Source organism: Nansenia antarctica (genome assembly GCF_963989245.1).
Source record: "Nansenia antarctica genome assembly, chromosome: 11".
In the NCBI taxonomy this organism is placed as follows: Eukaryota; Metazoa; Chordata; class Actinopteri; order Argentiniformes; family Microstomatidae; genus Nansenia; species Nansenia antarctica.
Window position 1 is genome coordinate 18,474,190 of NC_137681.1, and position 27,383 is coordinate 18,501,572.

The window sequence follows — 27,383 nt, forward strand, 5'->3', positions numbered from 1 at the left end:
TGGTGAGAGATATGAACCACAACAGCTACTGTACCACCAGATCAGGGGGCCTGTCTTCTGGGGGATTATCACGACCTGGTTCAGGCTAGCTATCTGTTATGCAGCACAGCAGTTATCACGGTAGACCTATTCTATAATTATACACTCTACGGTACCAGAGTATAAGGAAGAATGGCACCAATGAATTGAGTACATTTTCTATTGTTGGAGGAGAGTGGAGAAGAAGTATGCGCTCTTTGCAAAAGGCACTTCTCAGTCTTGACGCAGTGTATTAGATATAGACCTGCTAATAAACTGGAGAGGCTGCATCCCCTAGGAGGAATAACAAGAACCAGACTGTTGTCTAAGGAAGAGCGTATGAAGAAGTCAGTTTTCTAATAGTCAACGCCAAATTCCTTTACATTATACCAATGGAGCATGTTGCCAAGCAACCGGTTGTTAGTCCAATAAAACATATATGAAAAATTATATTAATAATATTGGGTAAATCAGGAAGTTTAACCAGGAAGCTAGCTATATGGAACTATTTGAAGTTCATTGGTGCCACTCTTCTAATATACCACAAATCGGTCCAGTATCATCCAGTTACCACTTACTACACACCGTCATCGCTTTGGTGAGTAATACCATCCATTATGTATTAGATTCTACTGTACCAACTTTATCACTGGGTAAGCTTATGTGTAAATTGCTTACAGTCGGTCAAAAATATCATCATTAATTTATGAGATAGAGGCATCCACTAGGGAAATAACCGAAGGGAAATACTGGGCCAAGCATGCTGTGTCGGTTCTGATTTAGTTGTGACCATGTGCATGTGCTGATATTGGTTTCCATCTCTGGAAACTGTATTGTTTGTCTATCATTGTTATAACAGCATGAACTGACTTCACCACTGCCCTTTAAAAGAAAAAAAACTGACAACTGCCAAGATTGATATCAGTAACACTGGCTCACAACATGTCTGCCGGCCCCTTGCAGAGCGTCCAGATCTCTCCCACCAAGTCCCCAGGGACAGAAACTGGAGAGGGAGGGGTTGTATTTAATTATACCCAGTCTGGGTGCTGTTCTCTGGGCATGTCCAACCTGTCAGACAGGGTTGGAGGGTTGGAGGGTAGCAGCATTTTAGACTTGGCTGTAGAGATGAGAGCTGAGTGGTGGAGACTTGGCCGGAGCACAGGGACTGGAAAGGCCTGTGGGTCCTGAGGGAGTTGTTAGAGCATGTACCTCTCCCTCAGCCATCTGGACTGGCCCAAATATGGAATAAAGGGGAGGGGTGGAGAGGAGAAGAGAGGGCAAGGGGAGGGCATGGGGAGGGGAGAGGAGAGGAGAGTAAGAGGGGAGGGGAAGGCATGGGGAGGGAGAAGAGAGGAGATGAGAGGGGAAATGGAGAGGAGAAGAGGAGAGAGGAGGACAGGAGAGGGATGGGGAGGTAAAGAAAAAGAAGCGAGGAGAGGAGAGGAGGACTGAGGAAGAAGGAGGAGAGGAGAAACATTGCACTGCCACTCTCTAGACATTTGGGTCAATATCGCTTTAACAGTGTTAAAGCATTTTAACAGCTTCTTAACCCAGACTCTAACATTCATTATCAATACAATACTGCATGTTCAACATCTAGGAGGGTTTTAGGAATACAATAAAAGTCCCTTTATTAAAAAAAAGCCATTTATAAACCTAAATCTGTTTTTCAAAAACAGTCTTCACCAGGGTGTTATTATTTTAAAAAGCTTTTTTTGGTTTTAATATTGAACTTCCATTTCCCTTCAAGTTCTGTAGTCTGCTTGCTTTGTTCTTACTTTTATGTCCCCTTATTGGAGTTGAGATAAAGACTGCATATTCATTCATTTATTATGAGCCATTTGATGCCTGCGTTTTCTATTTCCTCCACCAAAGTCTTCTCATTAATGCTCACTAACAGTCACTCAAATCAGCCAGACATCTTCAGTGTTACTCATTAGCATTTCAGGCCCCAGAGGAGGCTGGTGGAGGTAGGAATAGTAGGACAGGCTCATTGTAATGCATGCAATGGAATGAGGAATGGTGTTAAACACGTGTTTCATTCTATTCCTGCATGTTTGATACCATTCCTCATTCCATTCCATGCATTACAATGAGCCCGACCTCCCATTTCTACCTCCACCGGCTTGCCCTGGTTAGCCTGAAATGAGTCCTTTCCTCTTCTCCTTCAAAATCAAACCTGTTTATAAAGTGTATTCCACACAGGCGTCTCAACACATTTTACAAGACATATGACAACATCAGAACAATAAGCAGAATACTGGAATACAGTTTTTGTCCATTTCTAACATGATGTTTTTTGTTGTTGTTGTTAACATTTCTTTTAGTTTAGTTTAGTTTATTTATTTAGCACACAAGAAATTGTGCAAGGAGGGAACGAAGCCCAGAAGGCTTGTACCTAGTTCCACTCCCGTCAATGAGGTCAACCTTTTTTCAAGACGTTGCAATTCCAACCTGTCACTTCCTCCTTCTCTAGTACATTGATGACACACTTCCTGCGGAGTCTCCGTACCTGTATGGGCTCCACCCCAACGCCGAGATCGGCTTCCTAACGCAGACGTCGGAGAAGCTGTTCCGGACCGTGCTGGAGATGCAGCCCAGAGACGGGGGGGCGGGAGAGGGCAGCGGGACCACCCGCGAGGAGAAGGTAAACACTCACTGTAGGATGGAGGGGAGAGGGGGGGGGGCACTCATACTCACTGTAGGATGGAGGAGAGAGAGAGAGAGAGAGAGAGAGAGAGAGAGAGAGAGAGAGAGAGAGAGAGAGAGAGAGAGAGAGAGAGAGAGAGAGGGGGGCAGAGAGATAGAAAGGCAGAGAGAGAGAGAGAGAGGCAGAGAGAGAGAGAGAGTGGGGGGGGGGCAGAGAGAGACGTTGACAAACTTAAGAGCTGGGTACAATTGAAAGGTCAGCCTATTATCCCGATGGTGTGGTGACTCATAGGTGAGATTGTACCTCTCAGGGCAGTCATATTTTATATTATTTTATATATAATTCTTACCAGAATTCCACTGTTGAGATCATGGGAGGCTGGGGGAGGTAGAAATCAGGGTGGGGTGTGGGAGGTGACTGTCCCTTGTGTGAAAAAAGAAATCCAAAGCATTTTCCATTACCTTCCTGGTAGGAAAATAATCCAAGCCATTTCTGTGTGTGTGTGTGTGTGTGTGTGTGTGTGTGTGTGTGTGTGTGTGTGTGTGTGTGTGTGTGTGTGTGTGTGTGTGTGTCTGTGTCTGTGTCTGTGTGTGTGTGTGTGTGTGTGTGTGTGTCTGTGTCTGTGTCTGTGTCTGTGTCTGTGTCTGTGTCTGTGTCTGTGTCTGTGTCTGTGTCTGTGTCTGTGTCTGTGTCTGTGTCTGTGTCTGTGTGTGTGTGTGTGTGTGTGTCAGGATATATGTATTATGACGTGTGACCTTTCCAGCTTGGAAACAGAGTTACTCCAGTATTAACAGAGTTACTCCAGTATTAACAGAGTTACTCCAGTATTAACAGAGTTACTCCAGTATTAACAGAGTTACTCCAGTATTAACAGAGTTACTCCAGTATTAACAGAGTTACTCCAGTATTAACAGAGTTACTCCAGTATTAACAGAGTTACTCCAGTATTAACAGAGTTATTCCAGTATTAACAGAGTTACTCCAGTATTAACAGTGTTACTCCAGTATTAACAGTGTTACTCCAGTATTAACAGAGTTACTCCAGTATTAACAGAGTTACTCCAGTATTAACAGAGTTACTCCAGTATTAACAGAGTTACTCCAGTATTAACAGAGTTATTCCAGTATTAACAGAGTTACTCCAGTATTAACAGTGTTACTCCAGTATTAACAGTGTTACTCCAGTATTAACAGTGTTACTCCAGTATTAACAGAGTTACTCCAGTATTAACAGAGTTACTCCAGTATTAACATATATGACAACATTGCAGGCGATGTGAACAAGGCCTGTTTGGCATTCAGGCTGAGAAGTATCTGACAGAGACACGTTCAGTATTTGAGCTGAAAATCCATAGATATTATGATCTCATCTCCTTTGTGCGATGGTTAATCCGTTGATTGATCTCTAATTCTGCTTGTCTTGGGAAAAAGTTGACAGACGAAAGCTTTCATCACTTCACAACAGAAATTAACGAACGAGTATTGATTCCCCGGGGATTTGAGTGCTATTGAAGCCAAATAGCTGTTGTTGCAAATATCTTCTATGAATATTTATTCGTTTTATGGGCTTTTTTCGCCCCTCAAAACTACTTTCTCAACTTGTCAGCGGATTCAATGACTTATTTTGTTTGTTTGACATCGATGGCCTAATCTTTTGGGATTCCTTATCCCTTCAGTTGCCCATTGACTCATAGAGATGAACCACTAACCTTCCCTAATGGAGCGCTCCCCCAGACACAAACACTCCACGTAGGCAACTTGCTCTGTGCAGTTTAGGGGTCAGTGTCCATTCTAGGACAGCCCAACAAGTTGTCAGGTGTCACACTCTACCTCACCCCTCCCTGGGTCACCTTGTCTCCTTCCACAGACTGTCCATTATCACCTTGTCAACCCCACTGTGTACCGCTGTGCTCTCACACACTCTTTACCTTCACGCTGTCTCCTCTCCCTGTACACACACACACACACACACACACACACAAAACCACACACACACACACACACACACACACACACACACACACACACACACACACAAAACCACACACGTGAACACACACACACACACACGTTCATACTCACAAAAAATACACACACACACACACACACACACAGGTGCGTGCTGTGCTGGAGGAGATAATGGAGAAGCTCCCAGAGGAGTTTAACATGGTGGAGCTGCTGGGGAAGGCGGAGGAGAGGACTCCCTACCAGGTGGTGGCGCTGCAGGAGTGTGAGAGGATGAACGTGCTCACTCAGGAGATCAAACGCTCTCTACGGGAGCTCAGCCTCGGACTCAAGGTAGGACACACACCACAACCAAAACTTGGGGATGAGGGTGGTGGTGATGATGATGATAAATATACTTGGCAATAGAAATTATTTCGATTTTGATTCTGATTCTGAATGATGATGGCGATGATGATGGTGATAATGATGATGCATATTGTGTTGACGATGACGATAACGACTGTGACAATGACTAACAACATATGACATTTGACTAAATTGTCCCTTTAAATAAGTTGAAGGAGCAGTTTGTCACGGCAGTCATGATTCATGCTCTGGTGGCTGAAGCTTCTGTTTACACCGCCCGTCTGCTGTGTTAGTATTCACGCATAACTTAACGTCACCAGTGTTTCTCAAAAGCCCTGTCTTAACTGTGAGTTAGTGTGCTGGCCTGGAGGTTTAGAGTGGAATTAGACGTGTTTGTGTTTGTTTGTGTGTGTGTGCGTGTGTGTGTGTGCATGCGTGTGCATGCGTATTTTGTGTGTGTGAGCCCACGAGTGCATGTGCGTGCGTGTTTGCGTGGGAGGGAGGGTTGCGTGTGTGTGTGTGTGTTTGTGTGTGTGTGTGTGTGTGTGTGTGTGTGTGTGTGTGTGTAGGACTTGACTGAGCAGCATGGAACAGAAGAGAGGACTGAAGCGTTTTCTGAGGAGTTACGACTGAGGTTCCATCTCTCAACACTATGTGTCTGATAAATCACCCCAGTGATTTAAAATGCCATGTACTCCATTGTGCCAGCGAATGGAGTCATATTTCGTCTTTACTGTGGAAATAAATTGGAACTATCAGAGTCCTAGCCTTGGAGAAATAGGCATTTTGGGGGAGAGGTGGGAGGGTCTCGATTTGTGAGCGATCTGACTGAGTGATTTTGAGGAAAATTGAAACAATGAGAGGTTCATGGTTAACACATCGAGGGGTGTTGTTAGGCCTGAGAAGGAGCCGCTCTGCAAATCACAAAGTTTGTCCTGATCAAACCGTCGCGTAATGTGCATTCATCAGCCACCGGATCAGTTGGTGAAGGACAAGCCATTTCATATTGTCGTACATCCCGTCATAATTCTTCTGTTATCTTGTAAGATGTATCCTTTTGTTTCTGTAGTATACGCTCCAGGAGCTACAAGGGGCGGTCGTGTTGTGCCAGACAGGATGTTTCCGTGTGGAGAACAGACACCTTGGCATCTTTTTTAAATAAATGTGATTTGTTTACCTGCAAGCACAGACAGGAAATGACATGTTTGTTGCTGGAACAACTTCTATGGGCATAGACAAAGATTCTTATTTGTTTAATAATAATAATCTAATCTGCAAATGAGCTAAGACTACTTCTGTTAATTTCATTTATTATGTTTATTTTCAGTAAGAAAATACTGTAGTCACAGAAACAGTGTATGCATGTATTCAGTTCTTTGTATTCATGTATTGGAGATAGAGACCATTCATAAGTGTGTATTTCTGATTCAGATTCTGATTCTGAATTCTGATTCGGATTCCTTCCCTCCACCCAGGGAGAGCTGACTATGACCAGTGACATGGAGAGCCTCCAGAACGCCATCTTCCTGGACCTGGTTCCGGAGTCTTGGACCAGGCGGGCCTACCCCTCCATGTGCGGCCTGGCGCTGTGGTTCATGGACCTGCTGAGCAGGATCAAGGACCTGGAGGCCTGGGCGTCTGACTTCACCCTGCCGTCGGTCGTGTGGCTGGCCGGCTTCTTCAACCCACAGTCTTTCCTCACCGCTATCATGCAGGCCATGGCTCGCAGGTACAGTAGGGCAGAGCCTAGACCTTAAACCCTAAACCATAATTAACTAACCGACCGTATACTTTACCGGTAAACACAACACATTTAACTTTTAGATTCCAACACACAATGCAAACATGATGACAGTAAATATAGGAACACAGTTATATATATATATATATATATATATATATATATATATATATATACCTCAGAGAATATTGATCATACAGGTTGCAACGCCAATGATTGATGGTGAGGAAACCGTGAAAGTGATTGTGATACCGCAGTGTCATCGCTGAGTGATGGTGGTGATGACATCATCCTGTGACTGTGTCCAACCACTGCTCTCTCTCTCTCTCTCTTTCTCTCTCTCTCTCTCTCTCTCTCTCTCTCTCTCTCTCTCAGGAACGAGTGGCCTCTGGACAGGATGTGTCTTCAGTGTGACGTCACCAAGAAGAGCCGGGAGGACTTCAGCAGCCCCCCGCGGGAGGGGGCCTACGTCCACGGCCTCTTCATGGAGGGGGCACGCTGGGACACGCAGGTACACACACACACACACACTTTTACTCTCCGACAGGAGGACAGGCCTCAAATGCATAGAACGGAATGAGGACTGGTATCAGACACACACACACACTCTCACACACACACACACACACACACACACACACACACACTCACACACACGTTCCGTTCCATACATTACAATAAATCCGTCCTCCACTGCCTTCCATAACCAACCGTAGATTCTCAGGCTTCAAAGTAAGCTCTTTTTTATGAGAGTATCACTGGCGGTTATGGAACTGTACTGCTGCATGTATAGATTAAAGGGAGGCTTTTGTTGGACTCTTGTCCCAGGGGAATACTCGTATTCCCTAATGGAGCGCTCTTTACAATACAGTGTGGTATAGTGTTTAAATCCAGCCCTAGGAACACCACATACCACTCTACTCTCTGCACCACTGTCTACTGTATATCAAGGGAGGCTGGTGGAGGTCGAAATCGGAGGACCGTCACATTGTAATGCATGGAATGGAATGAGGAATGCCGTTTGATATTCTTTATTCCGTTCCATGCATTATAATGAGCCCTTTCTCTGGTTTGATACCATTCCTCATTCCATTCCTTCCATTAAAATGAGTGCATCCTCCGATTTCTACCTCCTCCAGCCTCCCCCATCCATATGCATGCAGCTTTTTTCAGGTCAATATCTATATGCATGCAGCTTGCTAGGGCATTGTGTATGTACCTTTAGTTTTCTATGCACGTCCTTTTCTACCTACAGTATTCATTAGTAAATGTGCAGTGTATGCACTGGCACACTTTAATCACACTTAAGACTAGTGCTGCCTTTCCTCTGAGAAAGCAGGAGGCTGACAAACAGACAGACATGCAGGCAGACAGTCAGACAGGCAGACAGGCAGGCAGAGAAGTAGGTTGCCCTCTTCTCTCCCTCCCCTCTCCGCTCCCCTCCTCTCTCCTCCTCTCCCCTACTCTTTTCTCCTCTCTTTCCCTCTCTCCTCTCCTCTGCCCCCCTCCTCCCCCCTCCCCCCTATCTCCTCTCCTCTCCTCCTATCTCCTCTACTCCTATCTCCTCTCCTCTCCTCCTCTTCTCCTCCCCCTCTTCTCCACGCCCCTGGGCCAGCTCTGTGCCAGTGGCTGGGTGTAGTGGAGTGTGAACGGGGGAGTAAGTAAGCCTCCATCTGGACTCAGCAGCCCCGCGCCACAGCTGTAAAAGTCCAAGATTTATGATAAACCTGCTCATCTATATGAATGAGCGTTGCTGCTTATTCAGGGGGGGATGCGGGCCTCAAAGACCGCTGGGTATACAGTAGTACGCTGACTACACTCTACGTATACAATCAAAGGTGTAAAGATGATAGCCGGGGGGGGTTTGGCTGGGTTGTGTTTCTGCAGCTCATAGTATCGTAGTTCCAACTGATGATATATGATATGAATATATGGTATATTCACCTCGTCCTTGCCACCGATACATCTATATTAAGTCAATATATTATGACAAAACGCTGAGATATTAATATCCACCTAACACCACTGAAGGGAAATAAAGCTGATTGTTTGTTATGAATTTCAATAAGACAGGGTGGCGTGTTTATGACCTCCATTATTCATATTTACCTAAATAGGAATAAACCATTAGTATTAAAAGAGCACGCTCCAAGTTTTACAGGCGCAATTAGGGCCGTAATTCACTCAGACATCATAAAGTGCTTCGTCCTCTGAGCGCCAAAGTCATTGGGATTTACATTTGTTCCTGGAGTCAGTGAGTGTGCTGAAACTTCTGCCTGTCGGAGGATAAAGAGAGGGGGATTAATTAGTGGGACGAACCACTCTGTTTCCGGTTGTTTGTAGAGTGTGTACTGTGAGCCAAGAGAGAACAACGTCAGCTCTAACTCGAGTCTCAAAAGTCTCGAAAGTCTCAAGCTGCCAATACACTTAAATGAACCGTTGAAAGGGTTTTGAAAAGTTCGACAAAAACAACCTTCAATACACCGTTGGGCAAAGTTGGTATTCATGTTTTTTTAGGGCGTCCATATTCCCATGTCTGTCTTTCCTAAGAACCCTATTTGCTTTTTTTTCCTGAAGTTTTGAGCTCTGTTTAGTCACAAACAAAAAAGCGACAATAATGGCTAAATAAGCAACCATGAAATTAATCTGTCAGATTGCCACTCTTCCTCAGATCTTTCTTATAAGCTGCGTTCATTAACCGACCCGTTCTGTCCTCCATGTCCTCCATGTCCTCTCCCAGGCTGGGATGATGGCGGATGCGCGTCTGAAGGAGCTCACGCCGGCCGTGCCTGTCATCTTCATCAGGGCCGTCCCTGTGGACAAGCAGGAGGTCCGTCATGTCTACCAGTGTCCCGTCTACAAGACCCGACAGAGGGGACCCACTTACGTGTGGACCTTTAACCTGAAGACCAAAGAGAACCCTTCCAAGTGGACCCTGGCTGGGGTGGCCCTGCTCCTACAGATCTAGTTGAGGTTCTGATGGCTGAGAGGGACTGGGTTCTGGTGCTGGTGAGACCAGGGTTATGGGTTTAATTCCCTTATGTGTTGTTGAATGTAACTGTGAGTCACTTTGGATGGAAGGGTATTTGCTAAATGAACATATTTAGAGACATAAAATTAGTGGATGCCAGTGGAGGCTGCCATTTTCTACCTCCACCAGCCTTCCTTGGTGTAAGCCTGTGGGTAGATGCAATCCTGCTAGTTAGCTGTAGAAGTAGTAGATGTCTCCCCGCTACTGATTTTGTTTGCTTTGCAAACTTCAGAATGAATACAATGCAAGGATTCAGTGGAGGCTAGTGGAGGTAGAAATCAGACCTACAGTATCTTTCTCTAATCAGTATAATTATGGCTGTATAAATACTTTTTTTTAGTTTTTCTACACTGTAAGCTGCAACAAAAACGTATTTTCACTCGATAGGCTACAATTGTCATATTTCAAAATGTTCTATTTGACTTTTGTAGAATAAAGCTTTTTATATCTAACTAATCCTAGTGCATCAGTGTGGTTTGTGTTACCTGATTCTACTCTTTGAGTAGAAAGTCCCTCCTTTCCCAACACCTTTCTAAAGTATTTTCTGAAGTCTCTCCATGCTCATCATCTGTCTTACGTCATCCCCTCTATCTTTTACTTTTCCAGTTTCACAGCAGTCTCTCTTCTTACAATAGTTGAATCTTTTCCTCCCTCTCCTCCCTCCTCTCTCCCACCTCTGTCTTCTCCCCCTCTCCCAGACCCCCCTCCCTTTCTGAGCTTCAAAAACCCTGCAAAGTCTAAAGCTCATTCTGGAGTCTCACAGATATATAACCTTCTGAAGTGGATTGCACCCAGATGTATATAGGCGTGTGTTTGATGCCATTCCTCATTCCATAACATGCATTACAATGAACCTGTCCTCCATTTCTACCTCCACCAGCCTCCCCAGGCGTACCTCCTAAAGCGGTTATATTATACGTGTATATATATACTATATATTTTATATAGGAAGGCCCAGTGAAAACAAGAGAGGGATACGTTATCGCAAGTTATGATGCAGTGGTCCTCTAGTAACGCTCTCTCTCTCTCTTTCACTCTCTCCCTCTCTCTATCACACTCTCTCTCTCTCTCTCCTCTCTCCTTTTCTTTCTTTCTTTCTTTCTTTCTTTCTCACTCTCTCTCTCCTCTCACTCTCATCAGCCCAGGCTCCCTGGTGTCTCTTTCATATGGTTATTGGAGAGCCTTAACAATGTGCATAGAGACAGAGAAGTGTGGAGGAGGAGGAGGAGGAGGAGGAGGAGGGCTGGATGGGGTGAATGGGAGGGAGAAAGCAATAATGCAGGCAGAGGCAATTTACTGTATGTAGAACTCGCAAATTACACCTTCAGGTGGCGTTATGAAAATAAATTCAGCTTGCGCCTCTCTACCTTTATGGCGCTTATTCACAGAGCTGCGCAGGTGGTGCAAGGCTTGGACAGGGGAGGAATAATTTCACTCTGGTCTTAGAAGAAAAGCCTTTGATGTATTGAATTGTCGTTGTTGACTAACTGAATAAGAGAAATAAAACATACAAGTGCATGTGTGTGTGTGCGCATGCGTGTGTGTGTGTGTGCCTGCGTATGTGTGTGTTGTTCTGAGTTAATGTGGGTTGGCCGTATGAGATGAAGCAGAATTTTCAACTTCTCTTTGGATCAAAGGGCTGACCCCTGCTTGACCATGTTACATACAACACCAGCAGTAACATCACTCTGTGCATGCCACAATAAGTTGAAGCACCTCATTCATCATGGCTCCCAGAACTGAAATGATGGTTCTCTGCAAGTTGCAAACTTGTGTCTTTAAAGTCTAAGGACAGCATGACAGTCCATATTTCATATGTGTGGGTAATACCATGCCACAGAGGGGAGAATGTTGGGGTTGGGGGAGAATCTATCAAAGGGGCTCATGCTCGGAATGGTAAAGAAGGTGGCTTTAATCATCTTCTGTGTAAGACGTCATGCGGTTGCTAGGTTACAGGTCAGTCCTGAGAAACTGCTAATGTGAAGCTTGCGATGGTTTGGTGTGTGTAAATGTTAGCATGCAGAATACTAATTCCCTGGAAATGGCTGCAGTCTTGGCATGCCTTTAGTATTGATGGAAGATAATGCAGGTTTTTTCCCCCTAGATCTATCTGTCTTTCGCCGACAGAACTTGGAACCATCAGTATTGCCTCATGGTGGACTGGGTAAAGTATGTACAGTGTATATGAAAGGGAAATATGTAAATCTCTTTTTTAAAACACCCGAGATTCGTTGTCAACAAAGCAAGACTTTCAACCCACACCTCCTCGCTTGTCGGTGTGCATTTGCATTTCTTCAAACATTGGGATGTGTCATCACAAAATGGTGCCCGCTGACATGATGCTAAAAACTGGACTGGTGAGAAAAAAAATGGGAAACAAACAACAGGACAGGTGGCAGCTGTAGCCACTGGCTCTAGCATCCTCCCTAATGAGCTTGTAAAGTACTGGTCAACATGATCATGTTACATCAGCAGAATGTTCTGCCAAGCCTGTATTACACAACTCATCGCCCTCTCCAGCCTGACCCAGAGGACCGTGTAGAGACAGAAAGGTCCGATTACTAACCTTAACTAACCTTAACCCTAACCCCAGAGCACTGGCTGGGTTTTAACCACAGTGTACAGTACATGAAGCCGCTGCAGCTCTGTGTCCCAGGCAGCAGCAGAGAGCCGCTGGAGCACGTTCTGGCTTGGCGGAGGGCTGGGATAATTAGCTTTGACAGAGTTGATGAGTTGCTAATTAAATGTTTATCTGAATCTGGCATCTGTCGTAAAACAAATGTCTGTTAGCTGACTCCAATCTGTGGATTATCATGACTGACTGTTATTTGGAGTTGCCGTATGCTGCACGGAGGGAGATAAGGTCGAATTCAGGGGAGGTTTTCACTGTTTCCAACACTCAGTGAGGATGATATGCTGAAATACTCATCTTTGTTGTTTTTTTTTATAATAAATGTTTCGGGTGGTTTCTCAATACAATATTGTTTTCTTATGGCCTTTTCAATAACACCTGAACGCGGTTTCATTGTGAAGTATATACACACTCCAAATGATGCTTTTCTCATCTAATCGATTTCTAAGTTGTTTCAAATGTAACATTTCACTGTGATGTGAGTAAGGTCTTTCAGATCAGGGCCAAAGTAAGCAGTTTAAAAGCCTGCAACAGCCATTACTGTATGATTGAGTCTGCTGAAGCCCCCTTGTCTCAAAGTAAAGCTCCCCGAAGGCCAACCGTTATTGACAAGTTTGCAGATGGATTAGAGGCACAGAATCCCTCTGAAAGCACAATTACACTGCAATCCATAACAAAAATACAGTAGATGGTATATCCTATTGTGTATGCATGCACTGTGGTCCAGGGGAGGCTGGTGGAGGTAGAAATCGGAGGCCAGACTCGTTGAAATACATGGAATGGAATATAGGGAATGGCATCAAAAATGTGTGTTTGATACCATTTCTCATTTCATTCCATGCCTTTACAATGAGCCCGTCCTTTGGTTTCTACCTCCACCAGCCTCCCCTGCTGTGGCTGTGTCTGTATGGCCACTGGACTGGTTTGTCAGATCACTAATTGTATCTTACTTTTAAATCAGAGAAAGATTCAATATGGCAATTCCTCGGTACAGTATATCTTGCTTCCTTTTGTGGCTCAATGGAATCACGTTGTCTAGTTCTTTGTCCTTCCAATAAGTTCTAGGGATAAAGTGCTTATGAATCATGTTGACATTTTTATATAGGCTATAAACCTCCTAAAAAAAATGCTCATTTCCCGTTTGGAAGAGGACAATCCCTTCTGGGTGGCATAACAGGAATGACAAAAGCAGAGGACAAATGAAAAAACCCAGACAGCTAAAACTTAATTTTTAATGAACAAAAGAAGCCCTCTCTCTCTCTGTCCTCAACTGTGTCAGCATTAAAACTTGAGGAGTTCAGCAATGAAATAGTATTGCATTGTTGAGCAACGCGTCGCATTATAGGATGTGGAAAGACAGCTGGAAAGCTCCTGATTATTTCATAGAAAGTCCTGTTCTTGGGCTTGTCTTCTTCTCACTGTTCTGTAGTAGGGGGGGTTCTACCTCCGCAGCTGACCACCTTACCTCATACGCATCACTTTCCCCATCCATCCATACATAGATTCCTTTTGATTGCAGTCATATTTTCATCTAAATGCTGATGAGTTAGGGGGATCGGTGCAAATTGGAAATCCGACCTTATTCCGTTTATTTCCACCCTCTTCTTATGTTTGTGGAGGATTGTGATTGCGAGTCTGTTGTTTGCTGTGAGAATTGGCGTTCGCAAACCCTGGAGTTTGATGAATTTAAAGAAGGACGGAAATTGCACTGGCTAGCGTTAAAAGTCAGGGGTATTAATTCAGATGTCAAAGTAAAATAGTGCTTTGACCTGCGTTTGTGGCGTATTTGATGGTTAACCTGTCAGATAAAGCTGTCTGTCAGAGTGACATAGTATTGGTAGGCTATGAGAGGTGTGACTCTTGCTGAGAGAAACAGAACGTACAGTGTTGTATAAAATGATTCTCACTTCTGGTTTGTGTTCCCTTAGTGCTTTAACACTTAGCCTCCACTTTGAATTCAATTGAAGATTGAAAATCTTGATTTGAATAGTTACATTTTCATTTACGGCATTTAGCAGATGCCTTTATCCAAAGCGACTTACAACAAATACATTTGTCTAAGTAAGTGAATCATTTATTCATCAGTCATCGCAAGAAAAGTAATCTCTGCCCGGGCCAGGGGTCATTAGCTGTCATAATGCTAGAAGAAGGATTTTTTTGTTAATATACAATAGAGAAACTGAACATGGGGGTGGGGAGATTTCAGTTGGTGTATAGTATACTGTTGGTAATAGATATTGTTTGATTACATAATTATCTTGACAGAACATGTATATAGTTGACATCCCATATAGTATACATCCCTGTTTTGATGTAAATCTTATCGATGCCATGTACAGCACCAGTGTGTAAACGAAACTAAGGCAAATTGAACAACAACAAGAAAAAAAGTACTCCTTTTGAAATATTCATGTATGTTTAGAAAAATATGGATGGTTTATTTGACCCTACTGCAACAAGCATTAGTATCCATCATCATAATGTCCAACTTCTCTTTTAAGTCAATGCACACAGTCTACATCCAAATATGAACAGTGGTGTATTTTTTCATATAATATTCAACAACACATTCATCCCTTTCTCGTACTACAAACAGAGTTGAAAAGACACACACCAGCGGAGGCTGGCGGAGGTAGAAACCGGAAGACGGGCTCAATGTAATACATGGGATGGCATTAGGAATGCTATGGTTTGATACCATTCTTGATTCCATTCCATGCATTACAATGAGCCCGTCCTCTGATTTCTGCCTCCACCACCCCCCCCTTACCCACACACATTATAGTAGTAATGTATCCTGTCAAATACTTGGTTAAGTGGGTTTTCTAGTCTGAACTCACAAAACTGTGGTGATTTATAATTCGTTCAGAGTCTACTGAAAACAGACAGTCTAATACAAGAGCCAACCAGTACAGACTTTTCCATATACTGCCTCTAGAAATAGCTTATTTACAATCATCTACTGGAAGCAAAGAAACCTGCCATTGCTTTAATAACAAACTGATACGAGCTACTGTAGCCATCACCGACCAAAACTTATGAACGAAAGAACAGAACGAAAACAAAACTCTTAATTGATTGTGCTTTTTAACCCACTAAACCACTTCGTTTTTAGAAAAATGAAACATTAAATGTTGTCAGAGGCACCAATAGAAGTGCTAGTACTGTAACATCAGTTTCAAAGTATTTCAAGGTTCTCTATAGCTATGAGTAGGACTGGAATTACAAACGGTAGTTTATATTTATATATTTATAAAGTTATTATTACAGGTTCATCCCGGTTCATCAGCCGCGGTCGAGTTGTGTTTCACAACAGGAGTCATGGAGACTTCGGCTCTTGTGTTTAACCATGCAAAGCCCTTAAGAATTGCCGTCATAAAAGTCCACAGAATAGCTTTGTGTTGGACAGGGAGACTGCTAAAGCCTCCATATTCAGATGTGATCCATGTCCTCCCGTGGGAGTGCCCTGTGAGCTGGAGCTCATTGGTTGATGGATAGATGGATAGAGGAGAGCTGGTGCTGAGGGCCACTGGAATAACCATAGATGAATAGACAACACCCATCTCACTGTACCATAGCCCATCCACCTGTATATGGGTTCTTATGGGTTCAGTCTTCGCTGGGTTTGTGTCTACTTATGAACTTAAGCACGTATCGCTCCAGTCTCGCACAGTACGGAACACTCTTTGTTCATTGTTGAAGTCTGACAAGGCCAAGAAATGTGATTATACTAAACTGATTGACTTTGCAGGAAACTGAGCTACGGAGTGTGAAATTACATCACACACAAAAGTATCCTACCTTCATACAAGGCCAGTGTCCCCTACCCCTACCCCTCTCCCACACTCACACTTCCGCGCGTGCTTACGATTAGTGGTTAACGTGCTAGCGTTAAACAGTCACTTCGGTCTTGCTTCCGGTCCGGTAGTGCTGCTGCTGCTGCTGCTGCTGCTGCTGCTGGTGGTGCTGGGGGATGTAGTGCAGCTGCTCCACAGTGTGGGTTCGTCTGGAGGCAAACTGCTGCCTCTTAGAAGCCGTGTGGTTCATGGCTAGCGTGTTGGAGTGTTGGCCTGGGGGCGCTGCTCCGGCATTGTTGGAGGCACTGGGATGGGAGTGCATTTTGGTCATCTTGTAGCGGTCCATGAGTGGTGTGATGGGCATGTACACGTCCGTGTGTGAGGTGGCGCGCGACATCGACGTCTTGTCGTTGCCGCGGAAACCCCCGGACACAGTGCCGCCGATGCCGCGTTTCAGCGACATCAGCTTGTCCGGCGAGAGCAAAGGATCCTGGGACAGGAGGCGGTCCTGGGAGTAGAGGCGATCTTGTGAATAGAGGCGATCTTGCGAAAAGTGGCGGTCTTTCGAGTACAGGTGGTCTTGTGACAACAGTCGGTCCTTGGAATACAGTCGGTCTTTGGAGAAGAGACGTTCTTGGGACAAGAGCCGGTCTTGTGCCATCAGCCGCTCCTGCGATCGCAGGCGCTCGGCGGACAGGAGCTGCTCGTCAGAGAGGATCCGACCTGCGTACGAGGACATCCCGTGGGGGGACGTTTGGTAGTCTTGCTCAGGGGCCTTCTGTGGGGACAGGACCCGGTCCTGGGACATTGCCCTCTGAACACGGCGGGGCCTCTGCCTCTGCGGGGCTTGCTGCTGCTGGGGAGGCTGCTGCTGTAGAGGCTGGGACACCTGGGCCTGCAGGGGCTGGCTCTGGAGCTGCTGCTGATGGAGTTGCTGCTGCTGCTGCTGTGGAATGAATTAATGAATAATCAATGAATTCATATATTTTTAATAATTCCCAGAGGGGAAATGAAAGGTTTTTTTAGTCAAATGGTTCCTTATGTCCACTGTGGGCCAGGTAAAACTTTAATCCGTGGTTCTGAGCCGTGGATTACATGGGTTTCTCCTGGCGCACAGCCTACTTTCGAGGTAATGAACCATTTGACTATAAATTGTAAAAGTGACCTATCCCTTTCAGATTGCTGCCAGCAGCAGTACAGACACACAAACACAAGCATCAGAACAGAGGCATGTCCTTGGTTCGAAATGCCACTGCACATAGAAAAAACGGATAAGTACCCACCTGTTCCTGATTCATTTTGATGACATGTAAGGGGAGCGTGCTTCGGGCGGCAAGGTCAGGCAGGTGACGCTTGCGGGAGTAGTAGTCATCCACTTCTCTATCCGCTGTAGAGAAGAAGAGAAAGGGGGGGATGGAAAAGAGGACAGGGGCAAGAAGAGAGAAAAAGAAAGAAAGAAAGAAATGGAGAGATGGGGAAAGAGAGAATAGGTCGGGGAGTAGGAGAGAGAAGGTTAAGTGTGTACCATTAAGTTCGATATAACTGAATCCATCTGTATGCGAACCTCTTCGTCTGCAGTGGAGGATAGAAAACAGAGGGAGAGACAGAAGAGACGGGATCAGACGACATAACATGTGATGCAGCAACAACCTTGTCTGCATCTGTAATTCCACCGGCATGGCTGGCTGTTGGGATGAACTTTCCAAAGGTCGTATAAAAGTCTGTAAACAAACATTGTCATACTGCATGCATGCACCGCCCAGACAGTACACATACAAATGTTAATTGAGTCATTGTTTCGCTGCGTCACTGCGTTTGAATTTTAAGTACCAATAAGTCCTAGAGACAATAACTCATACTCATGCTTATGTGATACAACAGCAGGTCGAGACCAGGGGAGGCTGGTGGAGGTAGAAAGCAGAGGAAGGGTTCATTGTAATGCATGGACTGGAATTCCATTCCAGGAATTACAATGAGCCCATCCTGCAGAAGACTCCCCTGGTCAAGACATGGTTAATGTAGTTTTCCATGAACTTCCAGCTCTGTCGAGGAGTGAGATATCACACACAATATCCTACTCTTGCATGTTACAATATCACGTGTTTCAGATAAGTAGCTACTGTCAGTCTCACAATGGGGACTCATCTCACACAGACATGTGTGAATTACACACACACACACACACACACACACACACACACACACACACACATACACACACGCACATACATACTGTTAAAAAGATGACTGTCTACCATTAGTCTGATGTCCTTGGGGTCTCAACTGTTAACTGCTAAAGTAATATAGAGGTGAATGCTAATATCATTCTGCTACTAATGAATTATTGAGATTGAAAGACCTCTCCACCATCTTCAGAACTCAAAGAATACTCAGTAGACTGTTCTGTCGATGTCAATTAGGGATGTAAATCTGCAGAAACATCAACTATGATCAATCATTTCTCAGAAATGCTGGTTATGAAATGAATATGATGCTGAAGGGGAATTGGTTAAAGACTTTTATGAAATGAACCGACAACAAACACCAAAAAATACATTTAATGGGAATGAATCAAATAGAAAATAAAAGCAAGAAGTCATTAATTTCTAAAGAGGCTATTTATAGATAAGAGAATGGACTACTGTATAGTACAAGATCTGAATCCCTATAGTGAATCCGGCAAGTTCAGCTCAAACCTGAAAAGGAATGAATTAATAACTTATGACTGTGTGCTCTGCGCAGAGTATATACTTTGCTTTCAATTAAACGTCCATTAACATTCATAAGAAGAGGCAGAGGTTTACTTTCATTATTCCAACAAAGAAAATGCTGTTCTATCTCCCCTCCAGCACAATCCAACATGATCAATCACCACGGAGACACTAGCAGAGTAACAAAAGGAAAAGGCAGAGCCTTTTGGCTATTTGCTGCAACAAATGATTTGCTTTGGAAGCAGAAAACGGCTGCTAGGATGGGTTGACATCGCCTGAGGACAGTTTCTACGATTCTTTTTTTTCTTTTATTCTGTGGGTTTAACTGGACTGTGGGCCTCAGTGCTATTGGACGACATCTGATTATATGATTCAGCCCAAGAGTGCTTCAAGAGCGGGAGGGAATCATATTTTTGTTTTATGCCCAGAATATTAAAACAAGCTAGATTCTTCAGGAGTCCTTATTTCCTCTCTGTGTCAGGGGAGGCAGGTGGAGGCAGAAATCAGAGGATTGGATCTTAATGCATGGATGGGTGGGAATGCTATCCAACATGTGTGTTTGGGATCTGTACCATCCCTTATTCCATTCCATGCATTACAATGAGCCTGTCCTCCCATTTCTACCTCCACCAGCCTGCGTGACTCAGCGGTGACGTGGTAAGGTGTGCATTCCCATTCCCCGCCATTGGTCCAGAGCCAGCAACCAACAGCACATGATGCAATTACACAAGCCTTAAGGAGTATTTGCGTTCCACTTAGAGAATATCATGGGATGAGACCTCATTACGGAGCAGAAATCCAACCTACTACACTAAATCAATACAGAGCGAAGAATGTCTTAATGCAGTTATACGCTCCCAAAGAAACAGTGGCATGCCATGCCTGCTGCCTCTCTGCCATGCCTGCTCCCTCTCTTTAAAAGGGGACTTTGGAAGGGTGGTGTCGAAGCATGGAAAACCAATGATTCATGGTTTCTGCTTTTATAGAGGTTTAAGAGGAGTCTTTAAAAGGGGTCGGGGGGGGCAGGGGATAGGAGCATGGAATACCAATGACTCATGGTTTCTCATTTTATAGAAGAACGTGAGGCAGTTTTATGTGAGGACTCTTATGTTGGAGAGTTGATGAGGAGAGAGGGAGTTGAAGGAGTGGGTTCTAGCGGAAAAGTCGGATCGGTGCAGCTAATGTTGGACCTACCGAGAGGTGTCTGGAATAAAACTGATCTCCACCGTGAGAAAAGCCTTGTGGTTATTAAAGTGTATACAATCACTGAACACTTTATTAGGAACACTATAATAATACTGGGTAGGGCCTCCCTTTGCTCTCAAAACAGCCTCAATTCTTCATGGCATTGATTCTACAAGATGTTGGAAACATTCCTTTGAGATTCTGGTCCATGATGACATGATTGCACCACACAATCCCTGCAGATTTTTCAGGTGCGCTTTAAAACCATGAATCTCCCGTTCTACCACATCCCACAGATGTTCTATTGAATTCAGATCCGGCGACTGGGAAGGCCACTGAAGAACACTGACCTCATTCTCATGTTCATGAAACCATTTTGATGACTTTTGCTTTGTGACATGGTGCATTATCATGCTGGAAGTAGCCATTAGAAGATGGGTACATTGAGGCCATGAAGGGGATGCACATTGGCAGCAACAATACTCAAACAGGCTGTGGCATTCAAGCGATGATTGATTGGTATTAACAGGCCAACCAAAGTGTGCCAAGAAAACATTCCCCACACCATTACACCACCTGAATGAATGAGAAGGTGTTCAGGTGTTCCTAATAAAGTGTTTGGTGACTGTATGTCTAAGCTCGCCCACGGCCTTTCAAGACCATGGACACCATGGGCATTCCGGTGCACACTCATCCCAGACTCTGGTCATCCATTTAGGCGTCAGCGCATTCTAAAATTGGCCCTGCTCCAGCATGCTCAAAAGTGTTCAGGTACCAATCCTATGACTGCATAAGGAATATTCCGCATCGTCCTGCCTGTATGCCAAGTCGAAGCAGCTGCCCTAATGAATGCAGTTTGTTTAACATGCAATTTGTTTAACATGTCATCGGGAGAGGCAGGAAGCCTACTCAGCGTTTTTTGTTTTTGTTTTTTTGTTTTCTTTTAGCAGTGAACTTAAGAGACACCTACTGAGTTTTTTCAGGGAAGAGTATCTGTTGAGGTCGGCTTTGACCGCCGCCTCGTAGGACGGTGGCAGGTGAGACAGACTCTGGAAGGAGCGAGAGAAGGACAGGTCGTACGGCTCCGTCTGCGAGGTCAGGATACCGCTCATCCGAGTGTTCTCTAGGGAGACACACAAAAACAAGCACAATGGGCAGATTCCCTACGAGAAAAGTCCCGCACCAGACCATAGGCAACGATCACAGAGCACGTCTGCTGAGGGACGGGAGGGAGTAGGTAGGTGTGTGTGTGTGTGTGTGGAGGGGGGGGGGGGGGGCATCCGGCGCAGCGTTGGGTAGAGGCTTGACAGGTGAGAAGGGCTGGTAACAGGAGTCAACAGCGGTCCAGACAGAAAGCCAACAACACTACACCAGACAACAGATGTGTGCTTCAGAATGACCCTGACTGTGACAGTGTCTGCTGTGATCTGAGGGATGGTGGGGGGAGCCGGGCACTGGCCTGGTCGTGACTCCTACCATGTGACCATGCCAGAGAGTGATGCTGTGGGGATCTGTCTCTCCCTGTGTCTGTCTGTCTGTCTCTCTATCTCTCCGGCCCCCCCACTCCCATTATCTCTCTCTGTCCCTCGCCCCCTCCCATTCTCTTTTGCTTTATCCATCTGTACCCTTTAATTTTATCCCTCTCGACCTCGCTCTATCCCCCCCATCTTTCTATTTCTCTCTCTCTCTTTCTCTCTCTCCCCTCTACCCTCCCCTCTCTCTCTCTCTCTCTCTCTCTCTCTAATCTCCCTCTTTCCCTCTCTCCCCTGTGGGCTGTGATCCTGTCATGCAGTGCAAAGCAGCGGGCATGGGTGCGGCTCCAGCCCTGGCTCTAACGGACAGATAAAAATAGGGCTGTGTGTGACTGCTGCAGGAGAGAGGGAGCGGAGGAGAGAAAGAGAGGGGAGGAAATAGGGATGAAAAAGGAGGAAAGATGTCAGAAAGGAGAGGAGAGAGACAAGTGAGATAAAAGTGAGGGAGGGAAACGTCTTGGGAGGGGAGAGAGAGAAAGAGTGAGAGAGAGAGGGGGGGGGGGGAGAGTGGGGGGAGTGGGGCGGTGGTAGGTGGAGGGCCAGATGACAGCAGGGGTCCGGGGAGCTGGGGGGGGGGGGGGGGGGGGGGTGAATGTTGGGAGGACAGGGAGTGATCTGTGAGAGAACCGTCTGCCATACTCCTTCCACACGGGGGGAAATGATGGGCTCCTACTGTGGCATGCTGTTAGCTACCTCGGAACTAAACACATTTCACTGCTCTATCACAAAGCACAGTACGAACACATCACTCACTAGATGGAAAAGGAGAAAAGTACAACGGCTGTGTGTGTGTGTGTGTGTGTGTGTGTGCGTGTGTGTGTGCGTGCGTGCGTACGTGCGTGCGTGCGTGCGTGCGATGTATGGAGTCCATGAGTGAGTGCGTGCGTGACTTACCACGTCTCAATGATCGGTGAGCTACCAAACCCAAATAAAAAAACAATCATTTCAGAAACATGTTGATGGGGTGAAACAACATTCAAACAAACCCCACCCACACCTCGAAATTTAATATTCAATATAATCAACACAGCAAATACCTGTAAAAAGGACTCGCATCAAATGAGCCTTCATGTACAAATGCAACTAATGCAAGCCAGGATCACATCATGCCTTTCATTCAATAGATAAATAGTGGTAGTTCCATTCAGAGCACACCAGCAGTCGCAGTCCCTAAGCCTTATCTAGAAAACGCACTGCAAACAGTAATTCTAAGGCTTTTATGTCTCCTTTGATCAAAGCTTGTGTGTTAGATGTGCTGTTGAAAAGTATTTCTCCTGTTTTCCATAGATTTCATAGGGATTTCTCCATGGATGCAGTTTGCTTATCTGTATGCCAGTGGAGGCTGGTGGAGGAAGAAATCGGAGGACAGGCTCATTTGGAATGCATGGAATTAAAGATACCATGCCTCATTCCATTCCATGCATTCCAATGTCAACCAATCCAAGATACCATGCCTCATTCCATTCCATGCATTCCAATGACCCATGTGTGTGAAATGCTATGTGTGTGTGAAATGATGTAGGCCTATGTGTGTGAAATGGAACATTAAATGTGTACACACAACAAGTTAAGACTACAAACCCCAGACCATTGGAGGGTGAAAGCTACTACAGCTCGTGTGGAGCCTGCACAGAATAGAAATCAGTAGGAGAGGAGAGGAGCGCGACCAGAGAGGTTGAAGCTAAACAAACACGAAAGCCTTTGGGTTTTTCTCCGTTTCTTTTCTTTCATTTCATTTCATCTTTCTCTTCTCTTTATCCTCTCCTCACTTGTTTTACCTTGTGCAAGCAGCACTCGTAAGCATCTATCAGCCCCCCTCCCCCTGGCCCCCTAAACCAACCTATTTTAAGAATTAATAGAAACATTGTCACAAGACACACCTAAATGATATTTTGTAATAAAACGAGGGGTGATTTTCTCAAATTGAGCATGAGGTTATAGCGATAACACTGGATCGGGGGATGAGACAGGCTTCATCATCTGGACGTGCACATGCTCAATAGGACCGGGGACAGCATGACCTTAACAGAACATTAACTTGATCCTCAGTCTATTGTTTCTGAGGTAGACAGTGACTCTGCACTCAGATGCGTTCATTCATTCGCTCAAAGAAAAATGTTCATGGCCATGAGATGTGACACATCCATGATTCTATCTTTAAAGGAACCCTCCTTTTCAGCAATAGAACGGATTGGCAGTGGGACATTTAAAGAGGGTTTGTGTCAAGAAGTATTTCACACATTCATGTCAACCACTATTTCAAAGTTATCTTCCCAATTGTGGCTGCGTTTCCAGTGGCCTGTATTCCTATGAATACAGTGATAGCGTCTTGATGCTAATTTGTTAGCTTTCCTTACCATTCTTAGGTGTACGTGTTGGGCTACCTAGACCCATGTGGTTGTAGTTGTGTTGATGGGTACCTGCAATGAAAAAAAAGCAATGCAAGATTCATTCAATGCTCATGGGAAAGCATTGGGTATCTGAGCATTAGCAATGGATAAGGAGGTGAGTAGTACAAGCTGTGAGTTACGCTGTAATGGGCAACATTAAAGGGATAGTTCACCAAATCAAGTTTTGTCAGATGTTTTTATACCTCAAAAAGTGTCTTCAACCAAACGCCATAGTCAACAGCATGTTATAAACGGTCGGCTTGAGACAATTCTCAAGCCTCTAAGACCTTTTTTTGAGGTACTGTTTTAAAAACATCAGGACACCTTGTATTTGATGTTGAAGTATTCCTTTAACTTCCATTAGCCAAAGACATGGATATTATGGCAAAGAAAGGTAGAGAAAAGGGAATGCATGAGAAATCGGATTATAAAGAGATTCTTAGTCCCATCATAACCTCGTCATTAGCCTGGGAAAGTGAGAAAGTAAAACATTAAAAAGAAAAGAGTGGGCATACACATAGGCCATCTATAATTCACTCGGACACGGGACATGATGCGCTCCTAAGTCTTGGAAAACTGCATTATTGAAAAGACAAGACCCCATTTCAAGAAAGCAATGATGATGATACAGTACACCAACCATGCCAGGTGGAGGCACAAAATGTGACTGGAATGTGACCACTATTTAGAGGTATGATGACTCCGAATTGAGAAAGCCGATTCGTTTGTCGTTGATCACTGATGCTCTTTCTTTCAGTCTTGGGATTGATCTAGTCTGTATGGTTGACTATGTGTGGTCCAAGACATGTCTACTGTCAATAGCCTTTTCTCAAATGTGACAGCAGCTGGTGAGACCGGGAACAAGTCGGCAACCAATCAAATTGTTCAGACTTTTATTCTTAACATTTTAAATAAATGTCAACTTTGTTGAAAATCAATGACACCCTCGCTAGACAAGCCAAAACATTGCAATGCAATGGATTCGGTGAGTAATCCCCACTATACACTAACTAGGTATTAGTAGGGATCACTCACAAAATCCATTGCATTGCAATTCATGTTTTGGTTTGACTAGCGAGTGTGTCATTGATTTTCAACAATGCTGAAGAATCTGAGAAGTCTGAACAGTCTGTCGGTTGGTGACTTGTTCCCAGTTTCACTAGCTGCTGTCACAAATGTTAGGACCACTGACTACGTGTGGTCCACGCCAGGTGTTCTATGTGTGGTCCACGCCAGGTGTTCTACGTGTGGTCCACGCCAGGTGTTCTACGTGTGATCCAAGCCAGGTGTTCTACGTGTGGTCCAGGCCAGGTGTTCTATGTGTGGTCCACGCCAGGTGTTCTATGTGTGGTCCACGCCAGGTGTTCTATGTGTGGTCCACGCCAGGTGTTCTATGTGTGGTCCACGCCAGGTGTTCTATGTGTGGTCCACGCCAGGTGTTCTATCTGTGATCCAAGCCAGGTGTTCTATGTGTGGTCCACGCCAGGTGTTCTATCTGTGATCCAAGCCAGGTGTTCTATCTGTGATCCAAGCCAGGTGTTCTATGTGTGGTCCACGCCAGGTGTTCTATCTGTGATCCAAGTCAGGTGTTCTATCTGTGATCCAAGCCAGGTGTTCTATGTGTGGTCCACGCCAGGTGTTCTATGTGTGGTCCACGCCAGGTGTTCTATGTGTGGTCCACGCCAGGTGTTCTATGTGTGGTCCACGCCAGGTGTTCTATGTGTGGTCCACGCCAGGTGTTCTATGTGTGGTCCACGCCAGGTGTTCTACGTGTGGTCCACGCCAGGTGTTCTATGTGTGGTCCACGCCAGGTGTTCTATGTGTGGTCCACGCCAGGTGTTCTACGTGTGGTCCACGCCAGGTGTTCTATGTGTGGTCCACGCCAGGTGTTCTACGTGTGGTCCACGCCAGGTGTTCTATGTGTGGTCCACGCCAGGTGTTCTACGTGTGGTCCACGCCAGGTGTTCTATGTGTGGTCCACGCCAGGTGTTCTATGTGTGGTCCACGCCAGGTGTTCTACGTGTGGTCCACGCCAGGTGTTCTATGTGTGGTCCACGCCAGGTGTTCTATGTGTGGTCCACGCCAGGTGTTCTATGTGTGGTCCAGGCCAGGTGTTCTATGTGTGGTCCACCACGCCAGGTGTTCTATGTGTGGTCCACGCCAGGTGTTCTATGTGTGGTCCACGCCAGGTGTTCTACGTGTGGTCCACGCCAGGTGTTCTATGTGTGGTCCAAGCCAGGAGTTCTGTTGCACAGTGGTCGCTGGTGGAGGTAGACATCGGAGGACAGGCTCATTGTAATGCATGGAGCATTGTAATTACAATGAGCCTGTCCTCCGATGTCTACCTCCAACCGGCCTACACTGGTGCAAACGTCAGTGTTCATTCACAGGATCTAAACATCTGATTCGTCTAATTCCCCACTGCTCATGCAGACCTGGTAGATAGTTTAGGGCTCACAGACAGGGAGAGCGCATTGCTTGGCTGGGCAACATAGTTTGGCAGCACTTTAGTTGAAAGATGGTCCCTTTAAAGAGTCCATTGTTGTGAGAGAGGTGATGAATGACAGTCATTCTCAGTGTGTGTGTGTGTGTGTGTGTGTGTGTGTGTGTGTGTGCGTGTGTGCATGCGTGCACGTGCGTTTCTGCGGGTGTGTGTACCTGTGTGTGTGGGTGTGTATGTGTGTGTGCGTGTGTGTGTGTGTGTGTGCATGTGCGTGTGTGTGTGTGTGAGTGTGTGTGTGTGTGTGTGTGTGTGTGTGCGTGTGTGCATGCGTGCACGTGCGTTTCTGCGGGGGGGTGTACCTGTGTGTGTGTGTGTATGTGTGTGTGCGTGTGTGTGTGTGTGTGTGTGCATGTGCGTGTGTGTGTGTGTGTGAGTGTGAGAGAGGCTGGTGAGCAGCCGGCGATAGATGGAGGACCCGCCATGGAATGTTTCGCCGTCGTGACGCGTCCATTTTCTGTCTGCTGTTGGGCCTGTTTAAAAATGCATTAGAACCGGCTGGTGAATCGCCCATTTACATCTGTCACAGAGCTGAGAGCGGGGAGACAAACCCTGCACTTGCATGACGCTTTTCTCTATTTGCAGGAGTTATATAGAAAGATGTGATGTGTTTTCTGTTTGTCTGTGCTGGGGTGTGGGCGTATTTATGTGGTGGCGGGGGGGGGGGGGGGGTTCATCTCTGAGAGGAGAACTTGGCAGTTGCTGTCAGTGCTGGTTACTGGAGAGAGACCCAGTGTTCAGCACTGCAGTCACAGATGTGTGGGACTGGGCTGGCTGAATATATTAATGTACTTGTTGTCGGAATCAAGAGGGCTCTCAGACACACACACACACACGCACACGCATACACACACACACACACGCACACGCATACACGCACACA

The 27,383-nt window shown here is 45.4% G+C and overlaps 2 protein-coding genes across 13 annotated transcripts in view; one reads left to right on the top strand and one right to left on the bottom strand.

Moving 5' to 3' along the window:
- Nucleotides 1–10,068, top strand: part of dnah9 (dynein, axonemal, heavy chain 9) — a gene marked incomplete at its 5' end in the record, with an annotated part of 104,897 nt that extends 94,829 nt beyond the window's left edge. The window contains 5 exons of the mRNA XM_080541681.1: nt 2,495–2,665; nt 4,784–4,966; nt 6,457–6,710; nt 7,098–7,233; nt 9,463–10,068. Of these exons, the coding sequence (XP_080397807.1) occupies nt 2,495–2,665; nt 4,784–4,966; nt 6,457–6,710; nt 7,098–7,233; nt 9,463–9,690 (972 nt within the window). The 3' untranslated portion in view covers nt 9,691–10,068. The remainder of the gene's footprint in view (nt 1–2,494; nt 2,666–4,783; nt 4,967–6,456; nt 6,711–7,097; nt 7,234–9,462) is intronic.
- A 6,208-nt stretch (nt 10,069–16,276) lies between these two features.
- The window catches only part of LOC308167356 (shisa family member 6), a gene marked incomplete at both ends in the record, with an annotated part of 49,995 nt that continues 38,888 nt past the window's right edge, over nt 16,277–27,383 (bottom strand). For 2 of the 12 annotated variants that reach the window (XM_080541770.1, XM_080541765.1), the window contains 5 exons: nt 16,277–17,119; nt 17,466–17,569; nt 21,049–21,201; nt 22,505–22,525; nt 23,968–24,030. In XM_080541770.1, coding sequence (XP_080397896.1) covers nt 16,277–17,119; nt 17,466–17,569; nt 21,049–21,201; nt 22,505–22,525; nt 23,968–24,030 — 1,184 coding nt within the window. Of the gene's footprint in view, nt 17,126–17,465; nt 17,570–21,042; nt 21,202–22,504; nt 22,526–23,967; nt 24,031–27,383 lie in introns of all 12 variants that reach the window. The other 10 variants (XM_080541769.1, XM_080541760.1, XM_080541761.1 and 7 more) reach the window with 9 other exon arrangements.